Genomic DNA, 21,265 nt, shown 5'->3' on the forward strand with positions numbered 1-21,265 from the left:
CCACATTCATTAGAAGAATCGCTCTATATGGCAGTTATAGCCTTATAAAATGTATTTCTTTAATAAAACTTGAATGTCAAAATCTCCTTGATCCATGAGCTACAAAATGGATGTTGTGTTAACAGGCATGAAAACATTAGTCTCATTGTTTATCTCCGTCAGAGCTCTTCGGTGACCAGGTGCATTGTCAATGAACAGTCATATTTTAAAGTGAATCTTTTTTTTCCTTAACAGTAGGTCTCAACATTGGGCTTAAGATATTCAGTAAACCATGTTATAAACAGATGTTCTATCAACCAGACTTTGTGGTTCCATTTATAGAGCACAAAAGAGTAGATCTCCCATAATTCTTAACGGCCTTAGGATTTTGAGAATGGTAACTGAACACTGGTTTCAGCTTAAAGTTACCAGCTGCATTAGCCCCTAACAAGAGAGTCAGTAAGTCTTTTGAGGTTTTGAAGCCAGGCATTGACTTCTTTCTAGCTGTGAAAGTCCTAGATGGCATCTTCCAGCAGGAGGGTGTCTTGGCGTACATTGAAAATCTTGGTTAGTGTAGTCACCTTCATTAATTATCTTAGCTAGATTTTTCTGGATAACTTGCTGCAACTTCTGCATCCTTTTGGTGCTTTACTTTGCACTTTTATGTTGTGTAGACTGCCTTTTTCCTTAAACCTCATGAACCAACCTCTGCTAGCTTCACATTTCTTCTGCAGCTTCCTCACCTCTCTTGGCCTTCATAGAATTGAAGAGAGGTGGGCCTTTCTCTGGATTAGGCTTTGGCTAAGGGGTATGTTGTGGTTGGTTTAATCTATCCAGACCACTCAAAACTTTCTCTTTATCAGCATTAGGATGTTTTGCTTTCTTAAAATTCTTGTGTTCACTGGAATAGCACTTAAAATTTTCTTCAAGAACTTTTCCTTTACCTTCACAGCTTGGCTAACTGGCACAAGAGAGAGGCCTAGTTTTTGGCCTGTCCCAGCTTTGGACATGCCATCCTCAACAGGCTTAATCGTTTCTAGGTTTTGATTTAAAGTGGGAGATGTACGACTCTTCCTTTCACTTGAACACTTAGAAGCCAGTGTAAGGTTAGTAATTGGTGTAATTTATATACTGTTTTGTCGCAGGAAATAGAGCTGAGGAGGGGGAGATAGATGGGAGAGTGGCTGGTCAGTGAGAATAGTAGGGACACGCACAGCATTTATTGATGAAGTTTGCTTATATAGGCACAGTTCATGGTGCCCCCAAACAATTACAAGAGTAACATTAAATATCACTGATCACAGACTGCCATAACAAATATAGTAATAATAATAAAGTTTGAAATATTGCAAGAATTACAGCAAATGTTGATGGAAAAGTGGTGCCGATAGACTTGCTCAATGCAGGGTTGCCACAAACCTTCTTTGTAAACAAACAAAACAGGACCCCCACAATATCTGCGACGCACAGTAAAACAAAGCATGCCTGTACTGTTGTATGATGGTTTCACATTATTCTTCTGTACCTGTAACCACCTTCCAGTGCCATTCTGGGTTTCAGGGTGGCAGTTATCTTGGCCAGGTGTATCAAGAAGTGAGCAGTAAATATTTGTTGAAGGAATGAATACATGTGTGAATGAGGAATTGGTGGTCATTTTAATTAATTCTGCCCAAAGTTTTACACAGGAAGTGACTTTGAGTTGTATTTTATGAAAGACAAGGAAGGAAAAAGTTTTGCAGGCAGAGGTAACAAATGCAGTCTCTAGAAGTTAGGAAACAGCATGGTGTGTTCTGGAAATGAGGGAGAAGTTTGCTAAGAATGGGATGAAGGATGTTTTGAAGAATGAGAAATAATGCTGGAGAAGTAGGTTGGGGGTAGATTGTTTTCCACATTAAGGACTTGGGACCTAACTGTGAGCTCGTTAGCAGGGGAGAAGGACTTTACTAGATAAATGTAGAAAAATAAGCTCTGCGACTTCCATGAAAAAAGAAATAGTGAGAATCTAAAGGCCATCCTAATCATGAAAACTCATGATGCTGGATGAGGGCAATGACAGTAGTTCGGAAGAGAAGATTCTGAGAGCCTTTTTGAGGATTAGGTAAAGACCGCCAGCTGTCCCCAAATAGACTCTTTTTCTTCTGTAATGTATTTTTTTCTGAGAATAACAATTATATTTACTACTCTCCCTTACATTACCTGCTGATTGAATTTTGATCAATGGGATGTAAACAGAAGACTCCAGCTTCTGAGATCTTACTCTTAAAGGAAAGGGGTATGCCTTTTGATTTTCTTTTCTACTTCTCACTGGCTGGAGTTTAGACTTGTATTAAGTCATCTTGAACTATATAGATATATATTGGAGGTTATAGCCTCAGGACAGTGGATGGAAGGAGCCTGGATCTCTAAGAACTTTGTGAAGCGGAGCCTCCAGCTCCTACTTTTTACATGAGAGAACTGAATTTTATCAGGTTACACCATTATTATTTTGGATTTCTCTTATAGGAAGCCAAACCTAATTCCAAAATAAAAACAGGTATGATAAAATACAGAATTATGTAGGAATAAAGAACTAACTGAAATGTCTAGTTCAGTGGACTGAATGAATTGTGACCTGTTAACTGGCGTAAGGTTTGAATGGGAAAGTAATTTCTTTTTTGGGTGTGCTAATTTTGAGATGGCTTGTATTATTTCCTCTATTCCTATTTTTTTTTGAACCCAACTTTGATTTTGCTTGATTCAGTGCCCCATCTATTCGATGTGCAACTTCTACAGTCAAGCTCCCAGGAGCATCCTATGTTTACTTCTACCTCCCCAACTTTTTTAACTGTAACACAAATTTTTTAACTTTGTCTTCTCACTACCTGCATTCTCTTACCTACTTTGAAGATGGAATAGTTGAAGAGCTGGGTTTATTGACCCCTTCTATGCCTTTCTTTATTTTCTTATATCACTGAAGGGTAGTCTCGAATATATCATTTCTATTATGACAATGGAAACAAATGCTGTTCCAGTCATTTAACAGGTCTGGCTTATGTCCTGATTTAGAGTAGTGTTTCTGGCTTGTGGTATTTCTTATATTACTGTTTTTTAAATTTATTTCTAAAGAAAGTTTTTTTAAACAGAAATCACTTACATATCTGATTATGTATGCCATGTATTTTCCTGCATTTTAGCCTAAAGCTCTAAAGGGAAAAACTGTAGGACGGGAAAAAAAAGTCATCCATCCATATAGTAGAAAAGCAGCTCAAATTACAAGAGAGGCCCACAAACAAGAAAAAAAGGAAAAGTAAGTATCTTTTTATCATTTGTATTATGCATTGGTGTAAAGCCCATTAATACATTTATCGTTCATCAATATTCCCTTCTCTCTTTAATAAATGTTAAGTATGTTCTATGCACTGAAGGTAAAACAGTGAACAAGGATTCAGCTCTTCTAGAGCTTACCTGAAGCAGAAGCATACACTTAAATAGGTTGTGATGAATGCAGTGAAGAAAAAGGAAAAAGAATTATAGAATAGAGAGTGATAGAGTGGTTTTATTTTACATAGAATAGTCATGTGTAGCTTATCTGAAGAAGTTCATATTGGAGCAGAGAGCTAAAACATGTGAGGGAAGGAGCTACGTAGATATATACTGGACATACAGGTTAAAGTACTTATTAGTCTATTAGATATATCAAAGGAGATACAAAATGGGTAGTTGGATATGTTGGGTCTGGTGTCCAGAGGATCAATTAGGGATGCAACACAAATTTGGGAGTCATCAGCTTCTAGATGGGACTGTAAGTCATGAGACTATATAAGATCATCTAATGAGTAAATGTAGCTAGAAAAGAGAAGGGAACCAGGGATTGATCCCAGAGGCCTCCATCATTTAGAAGTTGGAAAAAGGATCCAACAAGTGAGACTGAGAAAGAGGAAAAAAGAAGATTGTGTCTCAAAGAGAAGGTGGTGATCAAGCTATGTCATTTGCTCTTGATTAATATTGATTAATACCCAATATGAGAACTGAGAATTGATATAGTAATTTGATTTAATAATGTGGAAATCATTTAGTAGAGATCACTATATATTTTTTATTTTCTTTGTTGTTGCTCTGAAAATTACAACTAAATCTTAATCTTGTTTCAGATTAATGTCAAGTTAATTTAAATAGTATACAAAAAATTTGTTCCATTGTGGCTCCATTCTCCCTCCTTTGTACTATCATTGCTGGAAATTACATCTTTACACATTATAATCCCATAAACACAGTTTTACAATGATTGTTTTTATGCAGTTGTCTTATGAGAATACACACAAAAATAACGTTTATACTGTTTTTAAATTTGGTTATGTAATTATCTTTTTTTATTGGTGCCCCTTATTTCTTCATGTGGATTCAAATGCTATTTACTGCCCTTTCATTTCAGCCTGTAGGACTCTGTTTAGTATTTCTTATAAGGCAGGTCTGAAAGTGAGAGAGTCTCTTAAGTTTTGTTTATCTGAGAATGTCTTAATTTCTCCTTCATTTTTTTTTTTTAAAGATTTTATTTATTTATTTGACAGAGAGAGAGACAGCCAGTGAGAGAGGGAACACAAGCAGGGGGAGTGAGAGAGGAAGAAGCAGGCTCCCAGCGGAGGAGCCTGATGCGGGGCTTGATCCCACAATGCTGGGATCACACCCTGAGCCGAAGGCAGACGCTTAACAACTGAGCCACCCAGGCGCCCCTTCTCCTTCATTTTTGAGGGAAACTTTACAATATAGAATTCTTGGTTCAGTCTGTCTATTCATGAATAATACTTGGTTGAGTCTGTCTTTCATCACTTTAAATATGTCATCCCTCAGCCTTCTGGCCTGCATGGCTTCTAATGAGAATTCAGCTGTTTATCTAATTGAACGCAATGAGTCACTTTTCTCTTGATACCTTAAAGTTGCTCTTTGTCTTTGAATAGTTTGACTGGTATGTCTAGTAGATGTGCATCTCTGAGTTTATCCTACATGGATTTCATCCAGCATGGAGTTTGTTAAGCTTCTTGTGTGTGTAGTTCAATGTTTTTCATCAAATTGAGACGTTTTTAGCCATTATTTTTCCAAATATCTATCTTTTCTGTCCTTTCCTCTCCTTCTGTGACTCCCATTATACCTATGCTGGTGTTCTTAGTAGTGCCCCACAGGTGTCTGAGACTCTTCATTTTTCTTTCTTTCCTTTCCACTTTTTGTTGCTCAGACTGGATCATTTCAACAAACTCGCGCTTACGTTGTAGATTCTTTTTTCTGCCAGCAAAAAACTGCTGTTGAATCTCTTTAGTAAATTTTTCATTTTTATTATTATTTCTTTCAACTCTAGAATTTCTAGTTGGCTCATCATTGTAATTTCTGTCTTTATTGATATTATTTATTTGGTGAAACACTCTTCTCATAATTTCCTTGAATTTTTTAGATACGGTTTTCTTTAGTTCTTTGTGTATGTTTATTATGGGTGAATTCCAGTCCTTGCCGAGTAGGTCCAACTGTCTGGGCTTCCTTAGGAAGTTGGTATTGGATGCTATTTTTAATCCCCGAGTATGGGCCATACTTGCCTTTTTCATTGTGTGTCTCACCATTTTTGGTTGAAAACTGGACATTTTCAATAAAACAGTGTGACAACTCTGTTAAATAGACACCTCCAGCCCCTGTACCCAGTTAGGTTTGCTCTCGTTGTTTGCTTTGTGACTTTCCTAGACGGTGTGACCATTGATGTTTCTGCTCAGTTGGTAATCAGCTAATGTTTCAACAGAGTTCTTTAAAAGTCTTTAGCTAATGATTCTCTCAGCCTTTGCTGAGGGGCTCTGTGAATCTATTCGGCATGCCTTCGACACACTAGGATGCAGTTTACTTAGACTTCATTTCTTGTTTGCATAGAGCCTCAAGGTTATCCAGAGGTGAGAGATTAGGACCTGCTCAGGGCTTTCCTTAGCATGAACATAGTGAATATGCAAATGGCATCCCAGATTCCCAGGAATGTGTTGGGACTAGCTTTCAAGTCCTCTGTGGACCTTCTATTCACCAGTTTTCCTTTAAAATTTTTTGGTCCACCTTTTGTTAGCCCCCAACTGGTAATATCACTGAGACAGCTGCTCTGTTAGATAATTGCTGCTAATTATTTTCAAGAAACAACTTGGGGATAGAACTGTTGCGATAGAGAGATCTCTGAGTCAGATCATATAAACACAAAGTAACTTCAAGCTTCTTAGCATGCTGCCTGTCAGGTCAAATGGTAGCAATTCTCTGGGGATGGAGGTTTTGGGGAACTCCAAATTTGATCTCTCTAGCGGCCGTTAGGAAGATGGCTTTTACAACTACCATGAGTTGCTAGTCCATTGGTTTTCAGCACTGTTGCAGAGCTGACAGGAGGATGATGGATCAGGCACATTACAGCATCACAGGTTTGTTGTTCTTATTGAGATTGGGCTTTTTTTCTTGAGAATCTCCTTGGATTATTGCAAGCCTTTGTTTAATTTTCATACTTCCGATAAAGTTGATTTTGACAAGTTTTGTTAGTATTGTCTTTGTTTTTATGGATTTCGTAGGTCCTTATGCCATTTTGGAAGTTGGTTTGTATTCTTGATGTGAAGAACTCGTAGCAAAATTTTCTTCGTAGGAATACAAAATGTGTATATAATGCCTCTTCTTTTCCACTTCTTGTCCCTTAGTCTCCCCTCTCTGGTCTGCAGCCCACACTGTAATTTGCCAATTCTCCCCTCCATCTTCGGCCTGTGAGAGTCCCCAGGAGCTGCTGTAGAGACAAATAAAATGAAGTTATAAAGACAAAAATCATCATTTTAGCTATTTTAAAATAGCCTTACCATTTTAATAAATGGAAGTTACATTTCCATACTAGCTGGTAGAAACCAGCCTGTTCATTGTTATATATTAATTCCTTACCCAAGACCTAAAGGCATATTTAGTAAAGATTAGCTGTTCCACAATGATTTGGCTAGAAGTTTTCTGGAAGAGAATAGACGAGTGCTATGATAGTATAGTCAAACTTTCTTTCTTTTTTTTTTCCATAAAGGTTATTAGGATGATAATACTGCTTTAAAACAGTAATTTTCAAACTTTAAGTAATTTATGTATCACTTTCATGAATTTTGCTATGTCTTGACATGGTTATTCTATAATTTTGCAGTTTTTATTACTGTCTTTACTAGTATTTCACAAACTTTGGTGTACACGAGATACACCTGTAGGGCATATGAAAATGGTTTGTTCCTTCCCCTAGAATTTTCCATCAGAACGTCTGGGGCAGTGTCAAAATTTTGCATTTCTAACAAGTTTCAGGTAATGTTGGTGCTGTTGCCACTGGTTCAGGGACCACACTATGACAAACACTGACCTATTAGGTGTTATTTACCTAATATTTTTTAAGCATCTATTTCCCTTACATATCTTTTTTTTTTTAAGGAGACATTTGATCTGTAAATACTGTTGCCTTCCCTGTATGGTCTGAGCTTGAGGCATGCTTGCTTTATCCTTGGTGAAAAGATTTGGCAAAGGTTGGAAGACTTGTAAAGTAAACATTAAACTAAGTTTTCTTCTTAATCTAATTAGAGAGGGTCAAAAGAAAATGGGGGGGGGGAGTAGCTTGTTTAAAGATAATTTAATTCTGTGTCTATGAGATACTCAAAAATCAGCTCATCTAGTAGTAGTGGATTACATGGCAATATCTTAGGAAATACCGCTTTAGAATTTGGCTAAATTCTTTGGTTCACCGTAAGGACTTGTGCCAGTGAACCTAGAATCTTTGTATGTTTTCAGGTATCTTCAGGATTTTACGCACTGTTTTACAGAATCAACATTACAAAAGAATTATGGAAGGATAAAACTGAATAACATGGTAATTCCTGTGTAACTTATTTTAAGGAGGTCCCATTATTGGCCAAGGCTCCATTTTTATAGTACGGAGTTGAAAGTTATTACTTAATTTTTTCTACTTGGACAGTGTTCTGAACAGATTTTTCTCATTTATTTTAAAGAAGTCGTCGTTGTAACCATTATGGCTCCAGAAGCAAACAAGTATGCAGTTTTAGTAGTGTCTTATGTATTTTATGAAATAGGCTTACGTCTGTCATAGATGTCAGTTTTTTGAGTAGCAGCATCTTTGACCATGAGTCATATTTAATTTAAATGGCACAAACACAAATAGCATCTTAAAATGCTGCTGATCTTCCTCCACTAGAGTAGTACTTCCAGCAAGACAGAAATGCTGAGTTGCATATTTTGGAGGGATGGTTGATGACAAGATACTCAGACTTTTGGAACAGCTGTGTGCAAGGTGATAGAAAAGGTACCAGCGGTACTTAACTTGAACTTCAGGTGCCTTTGGCTTCTTAATAATGAATAGCAGTTATCAAATACTGCTCTAATTACCTGCTGCTGCATAAGAAATTCTGTGGCATCATAGCAGTTTGAAACAAAGTTTTTTGGTCAAGAATTCCAGCACCACTTAACTGAATGGTTCTGGCTCAGAGTCTCTCACAAAGCTACAGTTAAAATGTTGACTGGGCCTGCATTCATCTCAGCGCTTGATAGGGAGAGATTTTGCTTCCGAGCTTACTCACGTGGCTGTTGGCAGAGCTCAAGTCATGGCTGCCTGTGGCTGGAAGCATCAATTCCTTGCCACATGACCCTCTCCATAGGCTACTCATGACATGGTAGCTTGGTTCCGACAGAACAAAGGCTCCGAGATAGAACAAGAGAGGGTGGCCAGGACAGAAAGTCTTTGAAACTTAATTTCAGAATGACATCCATCGCTATTGTGCTATTTTACTTGTTAGAAGTCTCCAGATCTAGCCAGCCACACTCAAGGATCACAGGGTCATGACGATCAAGACACAAGAATCAGTGGGGACCATTTTAGATACTATCACCTTTTGTGAACTCTCTGCCTACCAAAGATACGTGGTTTCTTAAGGAACAAAGGTAGCCAGTTTCTGTGCTTTCACATAGAACTGAGGATTCTTTGTACCACTTCCTAAGGTTCCTTATTAGGGAGAGACGCAAGTAGTGGGGAGATAGGGAGCGGATATCTGTTATGTTGTAGTGTCTTTGACTAGTGGTCAGGAATACAAAACCAGACCTGCTAGGTTAATCAAGTTGACTCTTATTGATAGACTGATTACTTAAAGATACTGCAGAAGTGAATAGCAACAGAATAAGAGATTAAACATGTTTTTCTTCAGTATTTGAATGCTCTGATTTAGGACTACATGGACTATTGCTTCTGTTCATATTAAAAGAAACTAGTATGTTTTGAAGACAAGTACATTTCAAGGGATGCACTTTTTACAGAGAGCAAATGGCTATTTTTTTTTTAAGATTTATTTATTTGAGAGAGAGAGAGAGAGCACGTGCGCGCAAGCAGGAGGAGGAGCAGAGCGAGAAGTATAGGGGAGGCAAGCTCCTTGCTAAACACAGAGCCCTTCGAGGGGCTCTATCCCATGACTCTGATATCATGACCTGAGCCAAAATCAAGAGTCTGACGCTCAATCATCTGAGCCACCCAGACGCCCCAGCAAATGGCCATTGTGTGTTAGTTTAGCTTTATTTTATGTTTTCTCAGCATAGCAATATTTTGTTGGTATGTACTGTCATACGTACAGTATGTCCTGCAGGATATACAACAAGGAACTCGAGATACCAAAAGAAAATGACTTAGTATGGAAAATTAACAGAAAGAAACTAAGCATAATGGGTAAAAATCTAGGAAATAACTACTTTAGAGAATTCATCTCGTTTCTCTACTTTTCTGTGTCCCAACTGATAACCATTCTCATTTGGACCCCATTGAATTCATTCAAAATAATTGCAACCTGACTTCTAACTAGATTCTTTTCTTTAAGCTTAATTGAAAGGAATGTTTTTCTACCTTGTTATGGGTATTCTCTATTTTTTAAAATCAACTTTGAGGAATAAATAGCATTCAGTAAAATAGCTGTATTTTCAGTGTACAGATTTGGGGTTTTGACAATATGTTGGTCTACTCACCACAGTTAGTGTGTAGTACCATCTTTATCCTTGCAGAGGATTCCCTTGTGCATGCATCTTCTCAGTCATTCCTTACCCTCCACCCCTAGCCTCAGGTAACCCCTGATTTGCTCTTCATTTGATAGATGAGATTTGTCTTTCCTAATGTTTCATATAAATGAAATGATTATATATAATTTTTTGTTCCAGCTTCTTTCACTTAGCGTAATGGTTATGAAATTTGCCCATGTTATAACTTATATTAGTTGTCTTTCTTATTACTGAGTAGTGTTCCATCGTATGGATATGCACTTTGTTCATTCATTTACCTGTGGTGTTCCTTTGGATTATTTTACACTACTGGGCTATTATTGGGGTCTGCCAAGGAAGAGTCCAGCCCCCTGTTTTTATTAAAAAGTTTTATTGGGAAGCAGATAGCTATGCCCATTCCTTTTGTATTGTTTGTGGCTGCTTTCAGGCTACAATGGTTGAAATGAGTAGTTGTGACAGAGACTGACCACGTTACTCCCTGGCCATTTACTAAAAAAATTGCCAGCCTCTGCTATTATGAATAAATCTGTCATGAACATTCATGTACAATATTTGTTCGGACATTTGTTTTCATTTTTCTTTCAGTTCCTAGAACTGGAATTTTTGGGTCATATGGTGATTTTATGTTAAAGTATATAAGAAAATTGAGTTTATATGAAATTAAGTTTATAAGAATTGCTGGTCATATGATAGGTGTCACGTTTAAGTATGTAAGAAATTGCTTTATCCAAAGTGATAGCATCATTTTATATTTTTACCACCAGTGTATAAGAGTTATATTCTTTCCATATCATCTCAAATTTGCTGTATTATCAATTTTTGAAAAAGTTTTTAGCCATTCTGTTAGTTGTGTAATAGTATCTTAGTTCAATTTTATTTTTACATCTTGATAACTAATGATGTTTAAGTATCTTTTTATGTGCTTATTGGTCATTTTTGTGTCTTTGATATGATGAGAAATCTGTTAAAATCTTTTGCCCTTTTTGGTATTAAGTTGTCTCTTAAGTAGTAAGAAGTGTCTGTATATTCTGAATGCAAGTCCTCTATTAGTTATTTGTACTGTGAAGATCTTCCCCCATTCTGTGCCTGAAATTTTTTATTAAAAAAGGCTTCATTTTATTTCTCCAGTTTTCTGGTTGTTTAAAGTGAGAGGGTAAATCTGGTCTGCTTTGTTAGTCAGGGACAGTAGATTTTTTGTTCATTGCCGTATCTCTAGTGAGTAGCATAAAGTGTGGCAAAAACTAGCTGTCCGAAGGTGTCTTCTGAATTAATATTTAGAAGGGAATAGGTTCTGTTATCATAATCATATAATCATAATCCTATGATTCAATAATAGGAATCGTATATTACCTAGACTCTTCTGAGAATAAATGAGTTCTTTTTCTTTGTTATAATTCTTTTCAAATTATGAAAAGTAAACATTCTGTTTTATTCTTGTTGACGTTTAAAAGGTGACACTAAGGCATTTTGATCTTGGTGGCCGACTCCATCTTCTAGAAGGTATCATTACTCTTTTGTGCACAAGTATCACCCATCTGAACATTCATAATCCAATCAGACTTTTTTTGTGTTTTCAAAACTGATTTGTTCTATTGGTGTCCTTTAGTCATTAGTCACTGAAGAGCTGAAGAAAAGTTTCTAGTAACATTTTGTTCCAGGAATTTAAAAGAAAAGCATGGTGTTCAGTGTTTCTGCACTAACAAAATTAATTTCATATGTATAAAAGAATGATTCTTGAATTAAGGTTCTGTGGGCAGTTTTTTTTGTTTGTTTTTGACAGATTTTTAAAATTCGTTTTTGTAATTTTCTAACACGTCAATGCACCTTTTCTTCCAAGATTGAAGAATGAAAAGGCATTGCGTCTCAACCTTATTGGTAAGTAGATTTACTCATTTGACACTCGGGCTAAACTATAGTGAAGTTCTGCTCTGTGCCTATTTTTCTTTTGATTCTTCTAGGTCATTTTCTTTACTAGAATTAATTAAAACAAAGTAAAATCAGTCATTAACTCTTAGAAAGTGTTAATAATATCTAGCTCAGTTTTTTAGAAACTAGTTTATACCTTACCTACCTATATCTATCTGTCTGTCTGTCTGTCTATCTCTGAAGTTTAATTCTAGCTCCCTAACCATTAGAATTAGGAAGGATTATGGCCTAAGTATTTTGGAACAGCAGTTTATATTTAGTGATGTGGATACATGGCATCCTCAGTCTGTATCTCAATGTCACGATCTTATGGGGGGGCAGATTTATTGTTAGTAAATTTTTACTTATAAGCCTGACTTCAAAATAGTGACTCTTAGGGGCGCCTGGGTGGCTCAGTCAGTTAAGTGTCTGCCTTCGGCGTAGGTCCTTGGACCAAGCTCCATGTCAAGCTCTCTGCTCGGGGAAGTCTGCTTTTCCCTCTCCCTTGATGCAGTCTCTCTCGCCCTCTCTCAAATAAATAAATAAAATCTTAAAAAAAAAAAATAGTGATTCTTAGGCTTTGTTTTTGTTTTTGTTTTGTTTTTGTTGTTTGTTTTTTGTTTTGTTTTAATCTTAGGCTTTACTTGAACACTGATCTCTGATGCTTTCTTAGATAATAGAATAGTATTTCTAAGTAGGTTATCCATATCTGAGTTAGGGCCATTTCTTGATCTGTAATATGGAGAAATCTAACTGAAAGTGACCCTGATGGTCAGATTTACTCTTTGCACAGTATCTGGCAGATCTTGCATGGTTAATATATTTACTGATGTGAGGCCCTGGACAGGCCACTTAGCCCTTCTCATGTGTGAATAGGGATAATAATGTAGTAATCCTCATAGGATTGTAAGACTCTTAACATACAGTCTGCTGCTTATTAAATGTTCAGCAATGGGGCGCCTGGGTGGCACAGCGGTTAAGCGTCTGCCTTCGGCTCAGGGCATGATCCCGGCGTTATGGGATCGAGCCCCACATCAGGCTCTTTCGTTATGAGCCTGCTTCTTTCTCTCCCACTCCCCCTGCTTGTGTTCCCTCTCTCACTGGCTGTCTCTATCTCTGTTGAATAAATAAATAAAATCTTTTAAAAAAATAAATAAATAAATGTTCAGCAATGACCATCTTCACCATTAATCTAATCAAGTTTTCATTTTATTATTTTAGACAAGTGTTCTATCTTTTGCTTTTTAAATACTTAGAACTTCATGTTCTATTAATGTATTCTTTCTTTCTTTTTTTTTTATTTATGCATTCTTATCGGATAAGAAATATATATTGAGGGGCACCTGGGTGGCTCAGTCGTTAAGCGTCTGCCTTCGGCTCAGCCCCACATCAGGCTCCTCCGCTGGGAGCCTGCTTCTTCCTCTCCCACTCCCCCTTCTTGTGTTCCCTTTCTCACTGGCTGTCTCTCTCTCTGTCAAATAAATAAATAAAATCTTTAAAAAAAAAAAAATATATAGTGAAAGGCATCTCTCCCACCCGTTTCTTCCCCAAATTAAAATGTGACAGCTTGATTTCTGACAGACTGGTTTAATTAGCTTGGAGCCCACGCAAGCCTTTATATTTAACATTGAGATAAATTTTGATACTATTTTAAACACATTGATGTTGAAAATTATAATGAATACTCATTGCTTAAGTGATGATTTATGATGTTAACCTCTCTTTGTATTTGTCATTATAGGTGAAAAACTGCAGTGGTTTCAAAGTCATCTGGATGCCCAAAAAGTAGTATATTCAAAGAAAGATGCTTGTGAATTAATTGAAAGGTAAACACTGGGCTTGTTATAAGCAAAGGGTCAGAAAAGGGAATTCTCCAACCTGGTTCTTCAAGAAACAGAGTTCTGTTCTGCATTTATAGAGGAGTAAACAGGCTTTGTTATCAAAAAGGCTTTAGATTCACACCCTGGTTTAGCCCCTCTAGTAGGTTTGTAATGTTTCTGAGCCTCAGAGTGTTACTTAACCCAGTTTCTTGGGATCAGGAGAAGCTTCCTATGGAAATATCATCTAAATTGACTTCTGAAGAGTAAAAGTTAGCAGATTGAAGTAAGTTAGTTGAAGAGTCTTTAGGCAGAGAGAACAGTATCAGAGGTAAGAGTGACATATTTAGTGATCATTCAGACATTAAATATAATCAAAATAATAGGTTCAAGGAGGGCATTGTGACAGGTACAGCTCACAAAAGACCTCAAGCATCACTGTAAGAGTTTGCACCTTTTCAAAGGACATTAAGAGCCACAAGAAGTTTTTTACAACAGGCACCTGAGATCATATTTAAACCCTAGAAATGTCACAGTGGTAAGAATGATGATGATGACCTAAGGGTGCATGGCTTTGGCCAGGACACTGTTGAGAGGCTGATGAAGCAATCTAGGTAAGAGATGATGCTGACCTCTGCATGGTTAGTGGCAGTATGGTGAAGAGAAATGAAGATTGCAGAAATATAAGAAGGTAGAAAGTCTCAATCTTTAGTGAAAACTTAGATAAAAGGGAGAAAGTGGAGTCAAGGAGGACATGTACATTGTTCACTTGAGCAAGTGGGTAGATGATTGTACTGTTTCCTGAGGTAGAGAGCCAAAGAGATGGAACAGGTTTGGTGGGGGATGGGTGGGGACAGTGTGAGCACAAGTTCACTTTTGAGGGGTTAAGCCTCCATGGGACATCCAAAGGGAGATGTCCAGGAGGTGGTTGAATATGAGGATCTGGAGTTTAACAGATACTTGAATAGTAGGCGGCAATCTGGTTTCTGAAATTTTGGACATGGTTGGGTTATACAGGGACAGTCTGAAGTCTGAGGACACAAGGAACTCAGAAGAATAAAAATTTCAAGGATAGGCAAAGACTGGGTTTTTGGGTTTTTTTTTTTTTAAGATTTTATTTATTCAACAGAGATAGAGACAGCCAGCGAGAGAGAGAACACAAGCAGGGGGAGTGGGAGAGGAAGAAGCAGGCTCATAGCGGAGGAGCCTGATGTGGGGCTCGATCCCAGAACGCCGGGATCACGCCCTGAGCCAAAGGCAGACGCTTAACCGCTGTGCCACCCAGGCGCCCCTGGGGTTTGTTTTAAATGAAGTAATGTAAACCAGGTGTATAGACCTGTAATTCAGGTTGCTTTCTTATTTCTCAGGTATTTAAATCGATTCAGCAGTGAACTAGAGCAGATTGAATTACATAACAGCATCAAAGACAGGCAGGGAAGGCGACATTCTTCCCGGGAGACAGTCATCAAGCAGACAATGGAGCGTGAACGACAACTGTATGAAGGATACGGCCTTGGTATGTTCTCTGTGATTTTCTTTTTTTATTTCTAAAATAACATAGCCATTTCAGATTTGTAATTCATTTCAAAGGTTTACTTTTATTTATTCTATTTATTTAGTTTGAATTTCTTTTGATTTCCTTTCTTTTGTGAGTATATCAAATAATTTTTTTAATTCATTTTTTTTTCTTACATTCTGCAAACTGTTACTTGTGATAGTGACATCATATCTTCCTACCCTGATAGTAAAGTTTTCTTCTTCCTTCTGGAACATTCCTGACTTGCTTTATTGTGGAGTTGTTACTTGCCCATCTCTAACTACATCTGTGTTTCTTTAGAGTAGGTTCTGTGCCCTTCTTATTGTTCTAATTCTTGTAGACCAAGCTATAGTTGTTGCAGTCATTCTTGAAAAACTAGAAATCGAACATTCATTCTTAGCACTGTAGCATTTCTTACCATTTTGAAAGACAAGTATGTTGTTAGTTTCCCAACATTATCTGAAAAAAAAAAGCACTTAGAGTACTTAAGGCTTGCAAAGCCCACAAACAGGTGAGGACCCAGAAGCAACATGGCCTGCAAATGGTACTTGATTGGCTTGTTAATTGTCAGTCTAGGGAAAAACTTGGTGATTTCACATGAAAAATGTAGATTTCTGGCTTTTTAAAAAGAAATTCAAATGGTCTGGCAACATAATCTGCTACAGTGGAATAACAGCTGTCCCTTTTAGACTTGATCATATATTCTCAAGTTTGCCATGGTCCTGAATATTACTTCATTCACATTCCATTTTTGGTCCATGTTATGGCATTTATAGTGTATGGATTTGCCCGACAAGTACAGTATAAATGAAATATTTAATAGCAAATTGAGTTTTTAAATTCTGATAATAACAACGCTGAAGTATAGGACCCTAAAGGAACTATCTCGTGGGTAGCTGTTGTGTTGGTCCCAGCCTATTGGTAGTGGTTCTATCAGCTAGAAACGCCTGAGGCACTCACCTGGGCCACTAGTACTTGCGTTGAGCCCCCATAGGTATTTTCCCAACAGAGCCAGTGTTGTGGCTGGCACAGCCCTGTGGTTCTTACTATGATTGCAGGATGTGCCTAGTAACAACCATCAGGGCAATTTGAAAAAAAAAAGACAAAATGTATCACTCACAAAGCCTAGAAGGTCCATAGCATGCCCAGGGCCATACAAGGAGGTGGAGGGTAGAGAGAGGAAGGGAGTGTGGATTTGGGGCTCTACCGTTACTAGGATCTAAAGGTGAGGTGCCTGGGATTTCATAGGTTCACTCTCTATTGGTGAATTAAAAACATAACTGAGAGTTAGGGCATGAAAAGGGAAAAGTGGGGTCACTTGAGTGGTGATTTACTAGGTTACCAGAGCTTTCTAAAAGGGGACTTTCATGGGTGGGGGTGGCCTGGTTTCTTATCTAGTTGTTTTGCTAGTAGTTTGTCATAGAGCTGGCAATATTTTTATTTGAGAAGGGTGTCTTTGATACAGATGTCTAGACAATCAAAAGCTTTGTGTCAGGCACTTACACTGTAGTAACACTAGCAACCCTGAAGTAGTCGGCAGTTCCTCTTCATCATTTCTAAGAAGTGAGCTGCTTCACTGAAAAAATAACAGAAAATAGCTGTAGCACTGGATAGATGTGATTCAAACCCTTAGAACTTCTGCATGACAGGACAAGTTATTTAACCCTTTCCCTACCGGGTTTTGTTTTCTTCAATCTAAAAATTGAAATTAATGGTATAGCTACTTCCCCAGTTGTTTAAAAGTTACATGAGGTTCCATTTATCAGGGTGCCTGACACAACCTAATACAGGAGGTTCGGGGTAAGCTTCAAGCACTGCTCTCTGTGTCGCTTTCACTGAGTAGGCACCTTGTAAGAACGTAACATTTGTTTATGCTCATAGATCTCCCATCTCCTCTGTGGCGTTCTCTCTGGAACCCACTTTAATTCGCTGTTGTCTCCATCACCCAACCACAAGTACTGGTCACTGATGACCTCTTAAGTTGCTAAGGTAAACAGTTGCTATACTGGGCGTTGGTTCTCAGTCACCTTTTCTGCAGCATTTGATACAGACGATCACTTCATTTTCTTGTCACACTTTCATTTGGTAAAGAAGACCCAGCCCTTCCCTAGTTTTAGTTCAGTTTCTTAAGTTGAATCCTCCTCATCTTCACAAACTAAATATTGACCAAGGTTCCCATCCTTGGGCTGCTTCTTGTTTTCTACTTACACCAGTTCCTAGTTCATTTCATTCCGTCTGTGATTTTAAATACCATTTACATGGTGATAACTTTGAAATTTGTATCTCTCGACCCTGACTTGTCCCTAGAACTCCAGACTTGAATTATCAAACTGGAGTTTCTCAAAATCTCTACTCGAACGTCTTCTAGGCATCTCAAACCTGACTTGTCCCAAAGCAAAGTCCAGCTTTTCTCATAAAACTTGCTCCCACGCGATCTGTGCGTCAGACATCAGCGTCACCACCTGCCCAGTTGCTCAGGCTGGAAACCCGTAGTCACTTTCATGTTCCATCTAGCTCATCAGAAAATGTATTTTGCATCTGATAACTTGTACTGCTACTACCACCACCTCCCTAGTCCAAGCCACCATTGTTTCACCTGTACCATTGTAACAGCCTCCCAGTTGGTCTCTGTGCTACTGCTCTTTTCTCCTAGAGTCTGTTCACCATGTAGCTGGCAGATGAATTAACAGAACATGGCCAAGGTCAAGCTTGTATTGGTGATTGAGGCAGCAGAGAAACTCAGATCCAGCGTTCTTCCGGCTGTGCCACCGTGCTTCTTCCAGAGTCAGGGAGTGTGACTGGTGGAAGGGTTGTGATCTCTGACAACTTCGCAAGTGCCTCTTAACATAGACAAATTGTTACCGAATTCTGTAGGTTCGGTGAAAACTGGATTCTGATATCTGGCCTTCCTCACCTCATGGTGGTATAACTATTTCTGACTCGTTTTATTAGGATTTCTCTTTTTAAAAATGGTGTTTAATTTACAGCTTTTATACACTTGACCTCTTCATATTCATATTTCTGAAACTATTGTCATAATCAGCATACAGTTGTGTCAAGCATTTTTATTTTATCTTTTTCATTCATAGATTCTGGATTTTAATTAATACTTTATTGCATTGGCCAGATTTTTTGCAGCAATGTTCCACTTTTTTATACATTCCATTTGTGTTTTACTGATAACTATGATCATGCATATTGGTTTATGGTAAATTTTTTAATCATGGTGAGGAACTGTTAAATACCTAAGTTTTTTATTAAAAATGGATTTAAGTTTTATTGAGTTGCTTTGAGCATCTACTGATTATAGTTTGTTTAAATTTTTTTTCACATTTAGAATAATGTGATTTTTAAAAATATTAAGGAATACTTAAATTTCTCAGATAAACTCTACCTTACCAGGGTAAAGTATATGCTTGAAAAAAAATTTGTGCTTTTCACCAAGAAAATATATTTAAAAATCTAGCATATTATTTTAGGGAGTTGATCATTAGAAATTTCCAGGTACCTTTCATAGATTAACAGGACAGGGCTTATCTCATTAATAGTTTTATTTCATTTTATAGATTCCATGCTAGAATTTATTATTTAATAGCATTCTTCTTAAATCACCTTCTTAAACTAAGCCCTTTATACTTGTAAAACTTACTTTTCATGTAGCATTATAGCAGTGCTTTAAAATTTTGTTTTGCTTTGGATTTTCTTACTGTCTGTCACTTATTCATTGTATCTGAGATAATAAACAAGGAAACTGTAAAATGTTGTGATTTAAAGAACACTGCTTAATGGATATAATTTTTTTCTTTCCCAGAGATTCCAGACATTGTAAATGCAGGTAATCTGAGAACTTTTAGGTAAGTCTGTCTCTCTCTAGTATTCCTTGAGGCTGCATATAAGATACATGAGACATAAACTTGCTTCCCTTTTGAACTTAGACATTAGAGCTAAAAAAACCTCAGAGGTTTCTTTTAACCTTTTTTATCAAAGTAAGACTTCTCCTAATTTGTGTTTATTTGAAACACCTGATGTGCACTGAAATGATAGTGACATGGTGCTTTTAAAAATACCTTGATATAATACTTAAAAGAACTTGGTCTCACTATTCCTCCCCAATTTCGTATTTTTTAAAAAGATAAACAGCAATAGGTTCAGTGGCTCAGAGTTCTATCCCTAAACTGTTCACAGCACCCTCTTTTGGAAAAGATGGTTCCTGGGAAGTGATACTAGAGAAGAGTCATCAAGAACTAGTTAGTTCAGTGGTTGAAAGATGATTTCTTCTGTAACAATAACATATTTTTGGTTACTGAAACTTTGACTTCCCACCAAGCGTGAAAAGAAAAATTGTTTCTGACTGCACTTTGGAGATTTGCGGGTATGATATAGTTTGAGGTTCTTGATACTGTATGGCCCGATGGAGTATTCAGGTTAGGGGGAATAAACGAATGGCATAGCGCCTCCTTGTCACTTCTGCCTGGTATTTTTCTGTATTGCATTTATATTGCATTAGAAGTTTGGGGTGTGTGGGAATCTCTGTGCAGTTATTGCTGTGGTAGGTTAATGAGAAGATGCGCAATGTATGGACAAAGCAAGCTTTACTTCTTGGGGCTTTTTTTCCCTAGTGCATATATTGTTTGTTTCTAGGGCATTTGAATCTGCAATAAATTCATAAGCTTTGTTCTGCTGCTTTCAGAGTTTTATGACTGCTTCGCCATCTTGCACCCCAGCATCCCTCTCTATGTACTCTCTCTTTTGTTTATTTAGGGAATGGGATTTCGATCTGAAGAAATTGCCAAACATTAAAATGAGAAAAATTTGTGCTAATGATGCAGTCCCCAAGAAGTCTAAGAAGAAAACTGTTACGGCTGTAGACAAAGATTTAGGGGAACTGGCACTAAAAGATGAATCAAGTGATTCAGATGAGGAAATGACAGCAGTGGCCTAATTGTCCTTTGTTTGAAGTGAAAGTAAATAATTTGAGAGCTTCAAGTTCTGTTTGACCTGATTATGGTAAATAACTGTCTAGATACAAGAATTTGCTCTGTAGCTTCTTTCATGATGAGAATCCCATTTGCAGTTTCAAAAACAGTGTTATGATTTTCATTTAAAAATGAATGTTGCTTTTCATTTATGTAAGTTGCTAAAATAGATACAGTGAAATAAAAGCACAATCTAAGATCCATTTAATCTTAATTTCCCGGGCAGGGGGAGTGATGTGAATAAGGACAAAAATGTTTTGATTTTTTTTTTCCTCGTGTTTACCGTGGATCACCTGATCTCACATTCTGGGGCTCGTATAGCAACGTGTTTGCTGAAAGGGTCCTATGGCTGCTTCTTGAGCAGTGAGGATAGCAGAATTGGCTTTCAGTAGTAGTGTTCACTAATCTTCCTCTTAAACATCACACCTATTTTCTTTCCTTGTAAAATAAGGAAAATGTGATAGGGAATAAATATACAGTGATAGATTGTACATTATTTTTATTATCTTTAAGCCAGAGTTAAATGGTAAAGTAAAAAAGTAGTGACTGTTTTCATGATGTTGGCCTCCCACACTCAATCTGTTACCTTTTGATAAAGGGGATAAATGATTTCAGATTAACTCTGTATATTTGTTTTCTCATTAAAAATAGGTTTTATTTGTGGATACAGTTAATGATTAGAGAATCGGTTATTGCAATTGTGTTACTTATTTGTGTTACTTATTCTTCTAAGAGATAGGCTAAATGACATGTAACTCAGTATTCCAAGTATCATGAAAGACATGGATGTGTTAGAATGTTCTTCGTAGAACTTGTTAAATGCAGTTATCTTTTAGGCTATTTTCTAAAGGATACAATGCAAAGGTATTTGAGTATTTTCAAGAAAAGAAATAACAAAACATTAATGCTATAAGAGGTTAACTAGATATCAACTAAATCATAACTATTTATTTAAAATGTTACAGCTTTTTTATTATTGAAAATTAAAAATAAAATTTATTTTCATAATTTTA

At 37.1% G+C, this 21,265-nt stretch overlaps 1 protein-coding gene across 1 annotated transcript in view; it reads left to right on the plus strand.

Annotated features, from left to right (window-relative positions):
• Positions 1-21,265, plus strand: part of TMA16 (translation machinery associated 16 homolog) — a 28,652-nt gene extending 7,387 nt beyond the window's left edge. Inside the window, exons 3-8 of the mRNA XM_087866411.1 lie at positions 3,153-3,265; positions 11,855-11,892; positions 13,664-13,748; positions 15,107-15,255; positions 19,088-19,130; positions 20,038-21,265. Of these exons, the coding sequence (XP_087722537.1) occupies positions 3,153-3,265; positions 11,855-11,892; positions 13,664-13,748; positions 15,107-15,255; positions 19,088-19,130; positions 20,038-20,218 (609 nt within the window). The 3' untranslated portion in view covers positions 20,219-21,265. The remainder of the gene's footprint in view (positions 1-3,152; positions 3,266-11,854; positions 11,893-13,663; positions 13,749-15,106; positions 15,256-19,087; positions 19,131-20,037) is intronic.

Source organism: Ursus americanus, chromosome 13 (genome assembly GCF_024610735.1).
Source record: "Ursus americanus isolate L20-20 chromosome 13, mUrsAme1.1.p, whole genome shotgun sequence".
Classification (NCBI taxonomy): Eukaryota; Metazoa; Chordata; class Mammalia; order Carnivora; family Ursidae; genus Ursus; species Ursus americanus.